Source organism: Corella eumyota, chromosome 1 (assembly GCF_963082875.1).
Source record: "Corella eumyota chromosome 1, kaCorEumy4.1, whole genome shotgun sequence".
Classification (NCBI taxonomy): Eukaryota; Metazoa; Chordata; class Ascidiacea; order Phlebobranchia; family Corellidae; genus Corella; species Corella eumyota.
Window position 1 is genome coordinate 9,132,354 of NC_137490.1, and position 17,993 is coordinate 9,150,346.

Here is a 17,993-nt window from a genome sequence, read left to right on the forward strand (position 1 = left end):
TCTACATTAGAAGTTCAAATTTCTTGCATAAGATTTTAACAGTTAAGCAAAAAAATGATCGTGATTATCTTTAGTCATAGTTAATTATATAATATTGACTAAATTATACTTTGCGGCAGAGATAATGCTGCGGGCATCCACTTTTTTGGCGCGCCTTCCCCGTTTCGCCCCATTTCCCTTTCGGACACCACCTCTGTATGTGTTTTTGTTACTCTTGTTGTTGTTGTTGGCATTTCTGCATAAATTGCATTTAATTTAAAATAAATTAACACAAAATATGGTACATAGGTTAAATACTAAAATTATTAATAAAATTTAGCAAGCAATATTACATCTCGGTAAATATAAATGTTTACTCACCCACTGTAGTAGTTATTTGTGTAGCCCCCCCCCACCCGTGTTGATTGTAATATTGTTACAATCCATTTTTATTAAAATAATTTTTTTTAAAAACTTTTTAGGATAAATAAATTTGCAAAACAAAAACTTAAAAACAACAAATTCTCAACTTTATGAACAAAAAACAGCATAGTTAACATATTTTAACGCAAAAAAAATTATGTGAAGAATTATGTAATGGATTCCAAAACAGATAGACAGACAGTCAACAAAACCATTATAAAACACAGCCAATAAAATCAACATTTTGAACAAAATTTTTGTGCCCCAAAAAAAAGTAAGTCACAATAATTGAAAAAAAAACTCGACTAAATGCGAGTCACAATAACTTAAAAGAAAAACTCGACTAAAGCGAGTCACAATAAATTGAAAGAAAAACTCGACCAAAGCGAGTCACATTAACCTGAAAGAAAAACTCGACTAAAACGAGTCACATTTAACTTGAAAGAAAAACTCGACTAAAGCGAGTCACAATAACTTGAAAAAAAAATTGCTTAAGGTCATAGCAACTGAAAAGTCAACTAACAAGATATGAGGATACTGTTTGCTTAACCACCATAAGTAACTGTTAATAACTTCATCATATAACCAACCTTCAGTAAAGTCCGAGTCATAAGTCCGCAAAACTTGTAATTCACCTTCAGCAAGACAAGGTTCTAACGACTTTATATTTACAAACGAAATAGTATGAGGACCATTATTTAAAGAGTTTTTAATCAAACCATACTTTTTTAGGGTTGAGATAGGGGGAACAACCTTCTTTATTATAGCCACTGGTTTTGATTGAATCTTTATATTTGGCATATCAATTCGGGTTTTTTTAACTGGTGGATTTTGAAAATCAGAACCATCATCCTGGAATTCCCGGTCCTTAGGGAACAAAATAGTTACTCGGCACAGGTCGCGCATTAAGTCCATATCACCATATCACTCGCTAAAACACAATTTAAGTGGTTGAAACTTTAATGAGTGTGGTTAAATATTTCAATATATAGCTACTAGTTGAGGTCCTAAAATAATAATTAACAAGCCACACATCTATGATCATCCTTTTTTCGCTCTATAAACTTCGTCATCGTAAAAGTTTCAAAGCGAATAACTTCTTTAGCAGCTGCAGCAATCGTTGAAACAAACTTAAAACAATATATATTATTGCATTGAGGGTCTTTACAAAATTAACAAAATTTATAACAGCGTACCATGCTCCTTGGCCTAGAATTCTGGTTGCCATCATTGGTGTACATTTTGCTCCTTTTCTAACAAGATAAACTGGTAAATGTTGATCACTATGATTGTACGTTCTGAAAAATATTCTTGAAAAATTGTTATATTTCTAAATAAATTTAGAAATTAATGACTTAAGGTATATACGAAAAAAGTGGCCCTGTATAGAACTTATTATTTAACTACAATATAAAAACCAAGACAAAATGTTTTTAACAAATTACCTGCCTTTAAAAAGAAATTAAAATATATATACTAAAAATAACTCAAGATAGCCCTGAAAATAAAGTAGCCCTGAAAAGGACTTTTTGATTTGCTGGATACAAACAATCAAGACAAAGTAGCCCGGAAAAGGACTTTTTGATTTGCTGAATACAAACTAATTAAGATAAAGTCTTAATTTTAGATATTTGGGGTTTAAAATAGCCTTAAACAAGTTTAATGTCCAAAATGCAGAAATAAACCTAAAAAAATCACACTTTGTTATACATCTCATGCTGACTTATGCTATAGTTTAAAACGCTAACAATATTTCTGCGACTAATGTCTGACTTTTTAGACTTGGTAAAATAGATGCCGGTTTTCGCGCTGAAAAGCTTGGCGTTTTTTTTTTATAACAGTTTGGCGCCTAAAAAATTTTGTAACGAAATAATCGGCATTATCACGAAACAGTTACCATTGTGACGCAACAGTTACTATTGTTCGACATTTCAGAGTGATGTTATAATTTTAGAATTTTTGCCGCATGCGGTAAAAAAAGTGGCTATAAATTAAAAAACGTCAATCAACCGTTAAACACAAAATGTTTGTTAATCTGCTACGTTGTTTGTATGGATAATGTTGTAATTTTATTTTTTGTTATTACTGTAGTATAAATTTAATAAAAAGTAGTTGAGGATTTTTTGATTATGTTATGTAGCGGACTTTGTGCGTATATTTTGGCGTTACACTTCCTCGGGGCTCTTACCTACCTTTCTTATCTATGAGCAACTTTTCTTATCATTTTGTAAAGGGTTGGCACTTAGTGTATACTACTGATAGTGTCCATGAGGTCGTGTGTTCAATCCCCACTGCTCTCATGCAGCAACGCCCTTAAGTAAAGCGCTATAAAAAGGTATAAACTTCTGCTGAGCCAGCACTTAATCAACAGCATATTTACCGAGCAATTATAGTTTCTATAATATTCCAAACCGACACAGGCAACTCAAGACTGGGTCGGAGTACTGATGTTACTCTATGTTTAAGTCGCGCATTCACCTTTCCGCTTCGAGCATAAAAATATATACAAAAATAATTATAAATCTTTGGATATTTTGTAGTAAAAAATATTATTTTATATTGCTGTATTTTTATTGTGTATATTTATGAATGTTTCACCTGGGGATTATATTTAAATAATATTTATTAATAAAACTGTCATTATATTATAAAACTGTATTTATATAATAAAACTGAAAACTAGTATTTGCACTATTTGCTTGTGATAATTTACTCGCGCAGCACGAACGAAAGCAGCCCAATTTTTTTTTTTTTTTAAAGGTCTGCTTGTAGATTAAAAATACAAACCTTGCTACGGCTTTGCGATTCTTTTAAAATAAATATTTAAACGGTTATAGTAAATTTTGCAATATAAGTATTTTTTATTAAGTAGCAATTTTTAGTAACACTAAAAAAATTAAAAATTTTTATTTTTTATATATAATTGATTTCTTAAAATTAACTGTACTTATATTTTTTTTAAATTATGGAAAAATTTTAATATTAATATTTGGAAACTTTACAATCATTTGCTGTTTTGCACGTGTTCAAAGTCGATCTGATCTGTTGAAATTGTAGCGATGATAGGTAGTTGTCCAAACAGCCGAATACAGTCAGATAATGTTGCCAAACCGTTCCATTTGGTTGGGTGGTACTTATATTTTAAAGCTTAACATTCACACTAATTTAACTAACTAAAAATAAGCGCACTAATCCCAGAGAACAATAAATCACGCGTGCATGCGTAGACCAAACATTTTTGTACGCGTGCACGCGCAGATCTCGTAGAAAACTACCCTACTTTCCAGACTGGTCAGCTTTTAGTTATTAAGGTTTTTAACTTATTTTTTATGCGGTTTTGCAAAACGCTTAAGACGGTGAAAATGCCAGACGGCATATCAAACGTATCGTGTCAATCGACCTAACTTTCTAAAGATTAGGTTACAAACTGTTGTATATATTATTTATATCAACATGCAAAATTGTCAGATGGTTTTATGTCAAACTATAAATAATTATTATTTTCATTTAAACAGTTTAAAGTTAACAGAACAATCTTTTTTTTGTAAAATGATTTATTTATTATTACAAAATATATTAACCTATTTAGGTTCAGTAGATATGTTTTATTTTGTTGGATTTTTTATCACATTTGGAGTTTGTGTTTTAACCTACTTAATACATAAAAAATTGAACAGAAATCGTTCAGTTCCAAAACATGATTTTACAACCCTAGAAACTGTTGATAAGAATAAAATTGAGGACCAATCTATTGTTATTCTGTATGGAACCCAAACTGGAAAAGCGCATAAATATGCTGAAAGTCTGTTCATCCAATTTACTAAACTTAATTTCCCTGTTGAATTAAATGATATTCAAGATTTTGACCCTGAAGATCATCTGAGCAAAGGTGTTGAGGCATCCAAAATATTTATTTTCCTAATGTCTACATACACTGATGGTGTCCCTACGGTTGGTGCAAAATGGTTTTGTAAGTGGCTTGAAGAATCTTCAAATGATTTTCGAGTGCAAAAATCACTATTGCATAACATGAGATATGCTGTTTTTGGTCTTGGAAATTCACTGTACTGTGATCATTACAATACTGTGGCAAAAAAAGTTGATAAATGTTTGCACAAATTAAGTGCTTCAAGAATTTTTCCTTTAACTTTTGGCGACTGCAATGTTGTTCAGAGCAAACACGGGTCACAGGAAAATGATTTTCAAATGTGGCAAAGTGAGATTGTTGATGTTATAAAATATTTGTTGGAGGAAAGGTCAAGGGTTACCTTAGCTGAATTGAATGCCTGTTTAAATCCTGAATGTAGTAAAAAAAACAAATCATGTTTAAATGAATGTGAGTCTAAAGAATCAAACAGTGAAAGTGAAGAGGAGGAGGATGATGAAGGAGTTGTTGATGTAGAAGATGTTGGAGATGTGATGTCTAATTATCCTTTAAAATCTAGGGGCCTTGTAAAAAATGGTGTCATTGAAAATGGAGTTGGGATAAATCGAAAAAAAAAGAGTAAAGAATCAAGGGAAATGGTGACTCCTGAACTTCGAAAAAATCTTGAAAAACAAGGGTATAAAATTATTGGATCTCACTCTGGTGTCAAGCTTTGCAGATGGACAAAGTCCATGCTTCGTGGTCGCGGTGGTTGTTACAAACACACTTTTTATGGAATTGAAAGTCATAGGTGCATGGAAACAACACCAAGTCTTGCATGTGCAAATAAATGTGTATTCTGTTGGCGTCATCACACAAATCCAGTTGGAACCGAATGGAAGTGGAAACAAGACCCTGCTGATTTAGTTATTGATGGTGCTATTAAAAACCATTACAATATGATTAAACAATTTAAAGGTGTGCCAGGAGTTAAACCAAACAGATTTGCTGAAGGATTTTCTATTCAACATTGTGCTTTATCACTAGTTGGTGAGCCAATTATGTATCCAGAAATTAATCGATTTATTGAATTGCTTCATGAAAAAGGAATATCTTCATTTCTTGTCACTAATGCTCAATTCCCTGATGCCATAAAAACTTTGACACCTGTAACCCAATTGTATGTAAGTGTAGATGCTGCTACACAGGAATCCTTGAAAAAAATTGATCGGCCAATTTTTAAAGATTTTTGGCCAAGATTTATTGACAGTTTAACTGCGTTATCAGAAAAGGGACAGCGAACTGTGTACCGTCTTACAATTGTAAAAGCATGGAACAATGAAGAGATACAAGCTTATGCTGATCTTGTAAGCTTGGGTAAACCAGATTTTATTGAAATAAAAGGAGTCACGTTTTGTGGTGATAGTAAGTCTAGTGATGGTTTGACAATGAAGAATGTACCTTGGCATGAAGAAGTGCTCTTCTTTGTGCAACAGTTGGAACAGCTTCTATCCGATTATGAACTTTCCTGCGAGCATGAACACTCAAATTGTGTGTTGTTATCTCATAAAAAGTTTAAGACAAATGAAGGAACATGGAGGACATGGATTGATTACGCAAAATTTCACCAACTTTCCCAAAGATACCATAGTACCGGGGAAAATTTCACTGCACTAGATTACACAAAAGAAACACCACCTTGGGCAATAATTGGGTCAATAGAACGAGGTTTTGATCCCCAGGAAAAAAGATGGCATAGAAAGGAGAAAGTTGAACAGGGGTGTTAACTATTACTTTGCAAACAGCTAATATGTCTATTTTATTGTTAAAAAAGGTTTTGGTTTTTGTTACTATTTTTAGTTTGTTTGTAATGTTTTTATTTATTGTGTATTCAGCTTATTTATTAGGTCATTGGGTTTAAATAAACTTACGAGAAGCAACTTTATTAGTTATAATAACTTTTATGTGCAAAAAATGTGGAATCTTTTTGTTAAAATTTATGTCCGACATTTAGTTCATTTTTTGCTAAAATAAGTTTAAACTTGTGTAATGTATTGTATTTAAGTACTTATTGCAACTCATTTAATGTTTTATCATTGCTTTTAGATCATGGTTTAGTTTTTTTGTTTTTTATACTTTGAATGGTTTAATCTGAAAGTCTTAAATTGTATTTTAAATTTTAAACAAAATTTTGGACAAATTTTGGTTTAGTTTAAACAAACAAATTTTGGTTTAGTTTTTATAAGTATGAATAAATAATAATTAGCTACTTTCACTTATCAAATGGCATAAGTAGCGAGTTTGAGATTGGAAAAATTCTTTAAACTAAGAACAACTGATAAAATGAAAAAAACAATTCAGAGATCTGGTAAACAAAAATTTTTTTGTTTTATAATTACTTTTTTATAAAATTTTTGTATATTCTTGATTAAAATAGCAGAAATTAAATTTAAGTAAGAGCAATTTTGTGTTCTTGTAGCAATTTTCTTTCAAATCATAAAAACAACTGACTAAAAATAAATTAATTTTAAAACAAAAAAACACTAAATTTAAACAAAAGCACTTACTAGTTGTGGTTATTCTAAACTACTTGACTTGTTTGTAGAAGTTGTTAAGAATGACGAACTAATTAAAATGGCATTTAAGCACCATTCAACATCTCAAGCTGCTATTTCAGTATGTTTAGCTGTTTTTTTTTTATAAAACCGTAAATGCAATATTTAATATATTTTATATTACACCTAAGTCAATTAACTATATATTTTAGAAAACTTACCTTTCTTATAAATAACATAAATCATTAAAAATTGTGTTGGGTGTTACAAATAATAAAAACAAAAATAATTATTAATAGTAATTTACTAGTAAAGTTTAGCCAGACAAAGCACTAGGTATTTTTAGATAAAAAAATTTAAATAAAATTTTTATTAGTATTATATATATTTATATATACATAATAACTGTTTCAAATTCTAATAACTATCATTTTTTTTTGAAACTTAGTTTAAGTATAATCTTCCAAATCCCAAGGTTGTTTTGGCCATAATACAAATTGTCATCTTAAAATCTTCTTCAAACAAAATTGGCTTATGTAAGCTTAACAGTAAAAACATTGTCTCTGTATTCAAAAAAATCATTGAGACCTCTTATAATAATAACTCATGTGTGACAGTGGCTTTATGGTGAGCACTTTTTAAGTCTCATTCATATTTGTTTTTTATTTTTTAGCAATGTTTTTTCAAAGAATTGTCTCAAAAAAACATTGCGGTTTTAATTTTGAAATGGGTACACTAGAGTAGATAGATCTTAGTAATGATAGCAATAAACAAAAACCTATTATTAGAGTAAATTGTATTTATCATAAAGTTTTATATTAATTATTCATTACCTTGTAGGAAGTAAATTTAGTTATATATATGTACTGTATTACAATATTTTTTACAGTTACTTCATGAGCAGTTGGAAAGCTTGGAAGCATTAAAGAATTTAACTAAAAAAACCTTTTATTTTGTGAGTATTTATTTTTAAACTGTACAATAGCATTAGCTAAAAAATTAAAAAAAAATGTTTTAAACAAATTTTAATTTTAAACTTTGGCTGTTATAGTTAGTATTTTCATAGGCCTAGCTACAACACTATATTTGTTTCACTCTTTTGTTATTAGTGGTAGTTAGCAATTTACTAAACAAGTATTGTTAAATCGAACTTGTTAGCAACAAACAAAGGTTGATTGTTGTAGTTGGTATTAAGACGCCTGTTGCTGTGAACAACAGTTGTTTTATTGATTAGTAAATATTTACACAATATAAATAGATTTGATTTTAAATAAATATGTATATACATATATATACATTAAAAATTTATAGTTAGGCCTATGTTAAAATCCTATCAGTGTTATATAAACCATTTTTTAAATACACTGCTAATTTTGTAGTAGGCAGAAAATGTATGTTTTCTTAAATTTGTAAAGATTAAGATGTCAATATGTTTAATTAGGAACAAGAAGAAGATAAAATTATTGAACAATCAAAGGTAAATATTTTAGAAATTACCGAATCAGCTTTGGAAGACTGCACACCTAATGTTTGTAAACAACTACCTTTTTTAACCAGTACTTTGAAAAAAGAAGACAAGGGCAAGTATTAAATAAAATAACAAATAATAATAAATAATTGTAATTTTAAATTTGAATTTTGTAAATACAATCCGTTTTAACTATTTCTAGATTATAACATACAAAATACTGTTAACCAACCTGTTTTACAAATTTCTCCAATCAAAACAACCAACTTATTAGATTCCTTGAACACATCTGAAAGCAAACCCAATTTATCGGTATGTTCCAATTTTTTATGAAAACAGTTATTGCTATAAATATTTTTGATAATTTTATTTTTTTTTACAGTCAACTATACTTTCTTTTAACACAAATAGTTCTGTGTCAACCGAAAAAGCGGGTAAGTTTTAAAAAATTCTTATGAATGCCAAACACTTCGGCCCCCGGACACTTCGGCCAAAATTTTTTTTCAAAACAGCGGGGATTTTGCATTTTAATTACCGCGAGAAATTTTATTTTATTCTTTGTGTTTTAGTATAAAAATTTATATACATTAACACGGACAATAACTAATAACATATTTATGCACATTCCTCAGTGTAAAAAATGATTAATTATTGATCTATTTTCTTCAAATATTGTTTAGAAAGACGGCCCCCATTTCGCAAAATACGTGATATCATAATGCATCGTCTTGTGTCACCTAAAAGCGCGCGCTTTCTAAATTAGTTTTTTATAGGTTTTAGTTTGTAAAATTAAAAAATTGACACGGGAAAAGAAAGATAACATATTTATGCATAATCCTCAGTGTAAAAAATTATTGCTCTATTTTCTTCAAATATTGTTTGGAAAGGCGGCACTATTTGGCTAAATACGAGATAACATTATGCATTGTCCTCTGTCACCTAAAAGCGCGCGCTTTCAAAGTTAGTTTTTTATAGGTTTTAGTTTGTAAAATTAAAAAATTGACACGCCAAAAGAAAGATAACTTCATCTTGCACATTATTATTAATGTGTTTTTTTCTATTAATTAATCCGGGGGCCGAAGTGTCTGGTTACCATCAAATAACAGTATATTAGTTATAATATAAAGCTGTTATCATGATTTTCTCCAGACCATGTATTAAGTTTATCTTTAAGTTTATCTTTAAGTTTAGTCTTATTTGTACTTGGTGCTTCAAGAAACTCTTATACTTTACATTCTTTCCCAATTACCTCCTTCATTCACAGTCACAATTTTTTTAAAAGATAAGTAAACTTTAGTTTATACCCAAATATTTTAATTACAGATCCTGATTTATTAAATATTGTATCACCCACTGTGGAAAGTATGAACCTAACTGAAGTCTTAGCAAGGTTAGCTCACAGTAATCTTTTAAATAAAGATGAATGTGATTATGACAGTATTATCGACAACAGTGATGAACTTGTTGGTTTGTTGGAAAAAATAGACAAAACTGGTAAACAACTGAGATATGAACTTCAGGTATTGTATTTTTACAATGTTAAATATTTCCTTACTCATTTTTCAAGTTAAATGTATGTTTTGTTCTATTTTTCGAATACTAATATTCTCACCCATAATCTTGATTATCAGATTATGTTAATGTAATGTAATATACATTTTCCGCAATAAAATATTTATTTTTTTGCAATAACAGGAAGCAAAAATAAGAGAATCCAAACTACTTGAAGAAATCAAAATGTTAAAATCAAAAACCAATGGTTATCATGCTACAAAAACCTCCGATAATTTTTTAAGAAACAAAACCAACAACAGTGATAATAATGCTTCATTTTCTGTGAAAGTGAAAAAACTGGAAGATGCTTTGCTTTCACTACAAGAACAAAATATCAAGTTACACAGGTATGTAACAAATTACTACCATCATACACAAGGAGTGTTCTAAACAAAAATAAAAATAAGTTGCAACAATTAACAATTTTTTTTTTAATATTCTTGTAACACATTTGGTATCCTATAATTACCTACCTGTTTTTACAGAATGGTAAAGGATAGAAGTGCTTTGCAAGAAAGCTCTTTGCTTCTTGAAGATAACAGCCAACTGCTAAATGAAACTAAATTAGAAAACAAAACTCTTAAGAAGCGAATAAAGAATATGTATAGCCATATTTTGGAGTATGAAAAAACATTCAAGGAAAATAAAAGCAAGGTGTGTAGATTTCTTTTAAAAGACTACCAAATATTTTATGCATAAAAAAAGTTGGTAGTTTAATGTTTCTATCACATAAATATATTAAGAGTCTATATAATTTTTAGATGCAGAGTACAAAACTTTTTGGAGATGATTTTCAATCGAACAATAACAAACAACCAAATAAAGAAAATATAGAAGATTTTTTAAAGAGCAGGTAGACAACTGATGATTAACAACGATTAGAAAAAAAATATAAAAATTTATAAACTGAACTATACATTTATTATATAAAATTGAAACTTTTGTAGGGTTTTGCAGTTAGAAAGTGAATTAGATAATGTTAAAAAAGATGCCAGTGAAACCACAAACTTAGAGTCAAAACTACAAGAACTTAATAACTCTATTTTAGAAAAGGATGAAAAACTTACAATTTGTGAAGGTATTAATCTACTTAACATAAATTAGAACTATTATAAACAAATTCACACCCTTGCTATTCTTTAGTAATCCTTAATGTGGTAAATACTGGCTAACAATTATTACTTCCAACCTTCAAACATTATTTATTTGGTTTTATTGTGTGATCAAAAATGTGAAACCAAAGGAGATCAAACCAGGAATTTTTGTTATATAGCTAAGTGTTCTAATCGCTATTGACAATATTAATTGTAATAAATGTAATATTTTTTATTTAGAAAAACTGCAACAAGCAAATAATTTAAATAAACGTTCTTTCTTACGCCATGAAAATATTGACTATAATGATGTTAATAAAAGAAACGAGATTATTTTGCTTTGTGACAAATTTGAAATTTTAAAAGAAAAATACAAAAAGTATAAAATTAGTTATTTCTTTTAACAAAATAAAATTATATTAAGTAACATTTGAAAACTGTTCACTATTATATTTTAGTTTATATTGCTTTCTTTGTTACTTTCTCATTAGAACCCAATTAGAATTAAATGAACTAAAGAGCAAGGCAAGAAAAGAAACTGGAAATTTGGATTTGGTAAATTCCATTCAACAACTTACTCAAGAAAATATTGATCTTCGCAGTAAATTGTCGGCAAAAGGTAAAAATTAGTGTTTTTGTACTAAATAAAATAAATTTTTGTTTACTTTCACTTGGTTTTACCTAAACTCTTGTTATATTACCTAGGCCAAAACAGGTTGGAAGAAAGTGATTATTGTTACAGAGCACCAAGACAAAGCAATAATGCCAACTTATTTTCCACTACTTCAAGCTTTAATTTGGGTTGTAGGGATTCCGTGTACGACCCAAATCGATATCGTGGTGATAGTTCTAATACCAATATGGAAAATTTGACATCGGAACCTTATTCAAGTTTTTTAAGAAGCAAGCAACTAAATACCCAACCACAAAGCTATGTTTGTTTAAAAGCAAAAGCTACTCAAGATTTTCAAAGTTATTTAGATTCACCTCAGGGAGGAAATGTTATAACAAGTACCCCCAAGTCTTCTATTATTAGGTATAGTAACAACCCATCTACACTTAAATTAAATGATAAAAAACACCTTGATCCATGCAAAATTAAAAGTATATCTAATGAATATAATGCTAAGCATTTATCACCAAAGGATATTGTTCAACGCACAAAAAGTGTTTATGAACAAGAATATCTTAGAAATATGGATGGTGTAAAATATTTACTTACCACGTCTGATAAACGGAAAACAAAGTTAACACCTTGTGATTTTGTTAATAAAAATGATCATCCAATTGAATCCTACAGTTGTGCACAAAGATCCAAAACATCACTTGGTAAATGCACACTCACAAGGCATAACCACAAAAGAATAAAAAGTGCACCTGGTAGTTCTTTCTCTAGTAATTACTCTAAGTTGATTGGTAAGAATGGTATAACAGATGAAGAATCGCCATACTCCAATGAATATCTTACCAATATGGATGGTGTTAGGCTCGTGGTTAATTTCAGTAACAACAGCAACGATACAAATTTAAAAAACTCAAAGTTAGATACTTCTGCAAAGAATATTTCAATAAGGGACCCAAAGGAAACTAAATTATTACAAAACCTTGCATTTCATCCATCTGGCAGAACTTTAAATACACGCATATCAACTATTAGGTCAGAAATAACTGATACTACTAGCGATGTGAAGCATTGTTCTACAGTTTCACCACCTGAAAGTTTTAAGGATGCCACTCCACAAACCAATAAAATTAGTAATTCTTGTAATGAAATTTCACCAACAAGTTATTCTCAGAAAAGCATTCATCTGTCTGATCTTCCTAATGATCAAGCAAATATCTCTGATAAGTTTCGAAATAGTCATCATGTTTTAAATTCACTAATTGGGCCAAGAAACCGTTCAACTGTAACAAAATTAATGAAAGAAACAGAAAATTATACGACAAAAAATTATAGCCAATCAAACGAAACTTCTAACAGTAAGATGCTGTTATTATCATCTGATCATCCATCAAGTTATAAACCCAAACATCAGGTTAATTATAGAATTAAAAAACAAACACATTAAAAAAAGTTTTAAAACATTCACTAATATACTTTACTTATTTCTTAATAATATAGCTTACAATATATATATTTATATTATTAATAAAAAAGGTTTTAAATTAAAAGGCTTATATTTACATAGAATCAAGAGGGTGTAAAAGAAATGGATTTTGGAGAAGTGTCATCTGCATCTACAACGAGGGATCATGTCGGTAGGGTTGAGTTTTTACGTCAACTTCAAACAAACACTGGGGTCAGTATGCCTGCTTTAATGAGGAATGTTACCCTCAACAATGATGTTATTGTTGACAAAGAAGATTGTGTAGTACAAAATGAGATCCAACATGGTTTAAGCAATAATCAGCAGGCCTATGCTAACAAATTGGTAAAAAAGTATGTCAAAAAAGGTAACAAAAGTCTGAAAATGTAAACTTTTTATTTTTGAAATTATTGATATGTCTGTATTGCCTGTGAATTTCTTGGTTGTTTACTTTCTTAATTTTAGGTTATATTGATATGTCTGTATTGCCTGTGAATTTCTTGGTTGTTTACTTTCTTAATTTTAGGTTAAAGAATATTTTAACCAATATTAGCTTTTTTATTCATAATCTAGCTCTAGTTTTTTTACTAACATTTTGTATAGTACTGGTTTTGCTAAATCTTGTTATTTTAAATGTTTTTATTTAAGATTGTTATAGTTGTTTCACTGTTTTATCTCACTGTAATTTAGAGTTTATTTTAGTTGTTTTACCTACTTTAACTGTAGTTAGTTTACCTTGTGTTAAATAAAAAGTTTTATTTTGTTATACTTTCTGTTTAATCCAGCAATAATAGATGTTTTGGCATCTTTCAGTATAATATATTTATTTCATTATTTGCAAGCAACTATAGTAACAGGTTTTGCACATATTATTAAATATACCGCATGACATTTTATTAGTATCTTGACAAATTTTATTTATATGATACATATATAATTTTAAATATATTAACATTTTTGTACAACAAACTTATTAGTAACTAGAGTTTTCTTTAATAAGTTGCTCAGATGATATGTGAACGGCATTAACAAATGTGTTAAGGTGTTCTGGGTTCATGTCTGGATACATTCCATGACCAAGGTTAGCAATATACCCTTTTGTTCCAAATTCTTTAATCATATTCGTGGTTAATTCCTTTATCTTATCTTGAGGTGCATACAATGCAGCTGGATCCAAATTACCCTGTAGTGATTTACCCTTGGAATCAGCAATTTTTCTTGCGATGTTTGGATTTATAGTCCAATCACAGCCTATTACATCATATTTTGTACATGCCAAATCTTCCAATGCATAATAAGCATCTTTAGCAAATACGGTCATAGGAACAACCGGTAGATTTTCTGCAGCAAGTTGTTTCTTTACTTTAGTTGCAATTGTACTTAAATAAGGTAAAGAAAATTCCTTAAAATATTTTTCATTTAGGGCTCCAGCATGACTATCAAAAACCTATTAAAGTAAATAATAAAGAATTAAGATGGTTCTAAAGATTATGTAAAAAAAAGTTTAGGGCAATTTTAAACTTCAAACAAAAAATTTTTAATAAACAAACATTCCTTTACTTATAATAAACACAAAAAAATTTTTATATACATTTTTAGTCGGAATGTTGTAATAGACAATTAAAACAAAAATATCACTGTTTATTAAAGTTTTAAAACCTAATATCAATATTTAAATCTCAATAATTAACCACAAATTAACTAACTTAATCTTTAATTTAAATAGCAACTTTAAGATTAGTAAAATTAATAAAATGCTAAAATTTTAAAACAAATATTAAAAGTAGGTAGAAAAAAATTAAAAAATAATATTGACGATACCATGTCAAAGTTTTTAGTAATGATAACAGCAATGCTATATGGAAGTTACCTGTAATAATTGAGCACCTGCCTTAACTTGTAAAACTAAATATTTAATTATTGTTGCTGTAAGATGATTTAACAAAACTTTACTTTGTTCTGGGTATTTGTACAACCATGACCTTGGTTTTGAAAATGTTGAAGAGCTTCCACCTGCAGATAAGTTTGTGTTTTTTATAAGTATTCACAAAGATACATAGCCTAAATAGCAAATAACAAGATGTTTTTATGCAAAACAATAACAACATTTTTTTTAATTTGCATTGCATTTTTTTTAATTTGCACCTTCAACCATATATGCCATTAAAGTCCATGGTGCTCCACTAAAACCTATCAGTGGAACCTTTCCTTCCAGCTTTGTTCTTGTTAAAGTCAATGCCTCAAATACGTAACCAAGCTCTTTAATAACATTAGGATTGGTATTAAGCGTGGCAATATCATTTGGGTGAAGCAAGGGTCTGGTAAATTTAACAACACAACTTCTAGTTACTTACAATACTATAAGCAAAAATTTAAAAACCCTACCAAGCCCAATAATATCGAAAAGATAATAAAGGTATTTTAAAATAAAAAAAGGTAAATAATTTTCTATATTTTTGGGGGTAAAGAAATGCTATCTAGTATTTAGTATGCAAATAAACTTTTTTAAAACAGTCTGTTACTTATTAAACAAAAAGAGATAATACTTTGGAAAAGTCGGGCCTTTGCCAGGCACCATTTGAACTTCCATTCCAAAAGCTTGTGGAACAACTAAGATGTCAGAAAATATGATCGCAGCATCGAGATCCATTCTTTTGAGTGGTTGGAGTGTAACTTCGCAAGCCAACTCTGGCGTTCTACATACAGTGAAAAAATCGTTTTTTGCACGAATTTCTTTAAATTCAGGAAGATATCTTTGAACAAAAAAAAATAGGTTAATACGTTTAAAAAACAGAGGAAAATTTTTCAAGGTACACAACAAAAAATGTCTAATTTTTTAAAACTACTATATCTATATATATTTTTAAACCCTCGTATCAGTTAATATATTAAAATATATAATTTGCAACAACCTAATCCAGATAAAAAACCTATTAATCCTATGGTGTGTTTTAGTCATCCACCACCTGACTATACACATATTACTTAAATTACTTATTTAAACATTTTTGAAACTCATCGAGTCACATTTAGATTAGTCGAAGGCAAGCTAAGGAGAATATTTAAAAGTGTTTACATTGTTTGTAATAAGCATTTGTGGCAAATTGCTAGAAGGAAGTCCAATGTTTTGTGATAAGAACAGATTTTCTTTCTTAATCATTCTAGAAATGTCATTTTAGATATCGCCTAATGTAGCAGTTAAGTAAATACAATGTGTTACTTTTTTTGACAGTTAAATTAAGATTAATTACAGGTAAGGGTAACATGATAAAATTACTAAAGACAGAAAAATAGTTAAAGTGGTACACCACAAACACTTTAAAGTTAAAGTAGTACACCACAACTTAACATTTCAGTTTTTGGGAACCCTAAAAAATAACGAATAATAGGGGCATGCAATTTATTTTTGGAAAAGTAGGAAGCTTTTTACCAATCTAATACATTTTACTGGAAAGTTAAAGAAAATCTTTAATATCAGGCAAACGTAATTTACCTTCCAGCCTGCCGCATTGCCCATACGGGAACTCTCTCGACCTTTTCACATTTTGCTGCCCGTAACAAAAGATCATTTTTAAGAGCTGGAAAGTTATTCATTTTACTTGCTTGCTTTAACTTTAAAACTTACGTAACAACGTCTAAACGAGTGTTATAAAATTACACGACTTTTTTTTTCCACAAGCTTGTAGTACGGATTTAATTTTTCCACAAGCTTGTAGTACGGACACGCTTTAGTGATTTTCTTTTTTTGCTGATTTCTCTCTCGTAATACACGTGCATTAAACTCGCTCACATATTTTGTTTATTTACTTTTGGTTTAAAATTTATTAATCAAGTCACATTAGAGTAACAAAAAATGTACTAAGTTACGTAAGGACCCGATGTTAAAATGTTTAATTGAAATATTAGATTGCAAATTTCGTAAAAAGAGTTCTGTTCGAAATAAGAAAAAAATGATTTTTTTCGGGGACGCGGAATTTGAGGGAATGGAAAATGAAGGAACAGAAATTGAAGGAACGGAAAATAAAGGAACCGGAAAATGAAGGAACGGAAAATGAAGGAACCGGAAAATAAAGGAACGGAAAATGAAGGAACCGGAAAATAAGGGAAAGGAAATTGAAGGAAAGTGAAAAAAGGAGAGGCGGAATCTTAAAAAATAAAATGCGGAAATTCCGTTGACTGTTTATTTGTATTTAAGTCAATATTATTTAAGAAATAAACGGGAATTTTACAGAAGAGGGTTAGGGTATGCTGGGGTAATAAAAATTAACTCATTACCGCTTATCAGTTCTCGAATAAATGACACTAATCCTAAATAAAAAGTCGACGCCATTTCCGCGTTTTAGTATTTAAGATTCCGTCCTCTCCTTTTTTGCTTTCCTTCATTTTCCGGTTCCTTTATTTTCCGTTTCCTTCATTTTCTGTTCCTTCATTTTTCGGTTCCTTCATTTTCCGTTCCTTCATTTTCCGGTTCCTTCATTTTCCGTTCGTTCAATTTCCATTTTCAGGCGTTTTTTCGACGCATCAAAGGTTTTGGATTGGTGGTCTGGCAGGATTGCAAATCGGTCTGAACTTTCAGGACCCATAAATCGAGCTGACGGCCCGTTGGATTAAATGGTTCGACGAGGATAAATTCACTAAGATGAACATCGACCAAATTGCTTATTTTTATATGTTGTAAGATTTTTTATAGCAAACTCTTACACCCACAACAAAAACTCTAATTTTTCAGTAGTTCGGCTGTTATGGAGAGTTCGATAAATTAATCATTGTTTGTAACGAGCTTTTAACCTGGTCCTAGGGTAATTTCTACCCAAAAGGTGGCGCTAAGTTTTACTCTTTATTTAAAACTTTAATGCAGATTTACTTTGAGCGTCTTAAAAAATAAAAATAAGTACGAACAAAAATGCCTATTAAAAGATGTCGACACGGAGCGCATTGAAAATTAATTTATTTATCATTTCGTATGAC

The 17,993-nt window shown here is 29.5% G+C and overlaps 3 protein-coding genes across 4 annotated transcripts; 2 read left to right on the forward strand and 1 right to left on the reverse strand.

Moving 5' to 3' along the window:
* Positions 1–3,997: 3,997 nt before the first annotated feature.
* On the forward strand, positions 3,998–6,374 carry LOC145743941 (S-adenosyl-L-methionine-dependent tRNA 4-demethylwyosine synthase TYW1-like). Its single transcript, XM_082562057.1, has one exon. The coding sequence runs from the start codon at positions 4,003–4,005 to the stop codon at positions 6,052–6,054; it is 2,052 nt and encodes a 683-aa protein (XP_082418183.1). The 5' UTR covers positions 3,998–4,002; the 3' UTR covers positions 6,055–6,374.
* A 100-nt stretch (positions 6,375–6,474) lies between these two features.
* LOC145743782 (uncharacterized) lies at positions 6,475–13,895 on the forward strand. 2 transcript variants are annotated; one of them, XM_082561862.1, is made up of 15 exons: positions 6,475–6,635; positions 6,873–6,943; positions 7,712–7,777; positions 8,264–8,402; positions 8,493–8,602; positions 8,673–8,724; positions 9,614–9,810; positions 9,986–10,191; positions 10,330–10,498; positions 10,606–10,697; positions 10,792–10,922; positions 11,179–11,317; positions 11,430–11,557; positions 11,644–12,974; positions 13,128–13,895. In XM_082561862.1, the coding sequence occupies exons 1-15, from the start codon at positions 6,611–6,613 to the stop codon at positions 13,413–13,415; spliced, it is 3,144 nt and encodes a 1,047-aa protein (XP_082417988.1). In that variant the 5' UTR covers positions 6,475–6,610; the 3' UTR covers positions 13,416–13,895. The 2 variants fall into 2 exon arrangements, with proteins under 2 accessions (XP_082417988.1, XP_082418064.1); XM_082561938.1 differs by lacking the exons at positions 6,475–6,635; positions 6,873–6,943 and adding an exon at positions 7,383–7,449 and having other exon boundaries at positions 13,128–13,894.
* Positions 13,832–16,703, reverse strand: LOC145744038 (uroporphyrinogen decarboxylase-like). Its single transcript, XM_082562169.1, has 5 exons — positions 16,519–16,703; positions 15,572–15,778; positions 15,171–15,343; positions 14,896–15,038; positions 13,832–14,472 (listed from the first exon to the last, which is right to left on the reverse strand). The coding sequence occupies exons 1-5, from the start codon at positions 16,617–16,619 to the stop codon at positions 13,999–14,001; spliced, it is 1,098 nt and encodes a 365-aa protein (XP_082418295.1). The 5' UTR covers positions 16,620–16,703; the 3' UTR covers positions 13,832–13,998.
* Positions 16,704–17,993: the final 1,290 nt, after the last annotated feature.

What these genes read in the sequence shown, in the direction of transcription:
- LOC145743941 (XM_082562057.1), top strand. Translation starts at nt 4,003, where the DNA reads ATGTTTTATTTTGTTGGATTTTTTATCACATTTGGAGTTTGTGTTTTA.
- LOC145743782 (XM_082561862.1), top strand. Translation starts at nt 6,611, where the DNA reads ATGAAAAAAACAATTCAGAGATCTG. An exon ending in AAAAACAATTCAGAGATCTG is followed by an intron (nt 6,636 to 6,872) that starts GTAAACAAAAAT and finishes ACTTGTTTGTAG; the next exon opens with AAGTTGTTAAGAATGACGAA. An exon ending in CTAAAAAAACCTTTTATTTT is followed by an intron (nt 7,778 to 8,263) that starts GTGAGTATTTAT and finishes ATGTTTAATTAG; the next exon opens with GAACAAGAAGAAGATAAAAT.
- LOC145744038 (XM_082562169.1), bottom strand. Translation starts at nt 16,619, where the DNA reads ATGAATAACTTTCCAGCTCTTAAAAATGATCTTTTGTTACGGGCAGCA. An exon ending in GCAATGCGGCAGGCTGGAAG is followed by an intron (nt 15,779 to 16,518) that starts GTAAATTACGTT and finishes TTTTGTTCAAAG; the next exon opens with ATATCTTCCTGAATTTAAAG. An exon ending in CAGGTGCTCAATTATTACAG is followed by an intron (nt 14,473 to 14,895) that starts GTAACTTCCATA and finishes TTACTTTAATAG; the next exon opens with GTTTTTGATAGTCATGCTGG.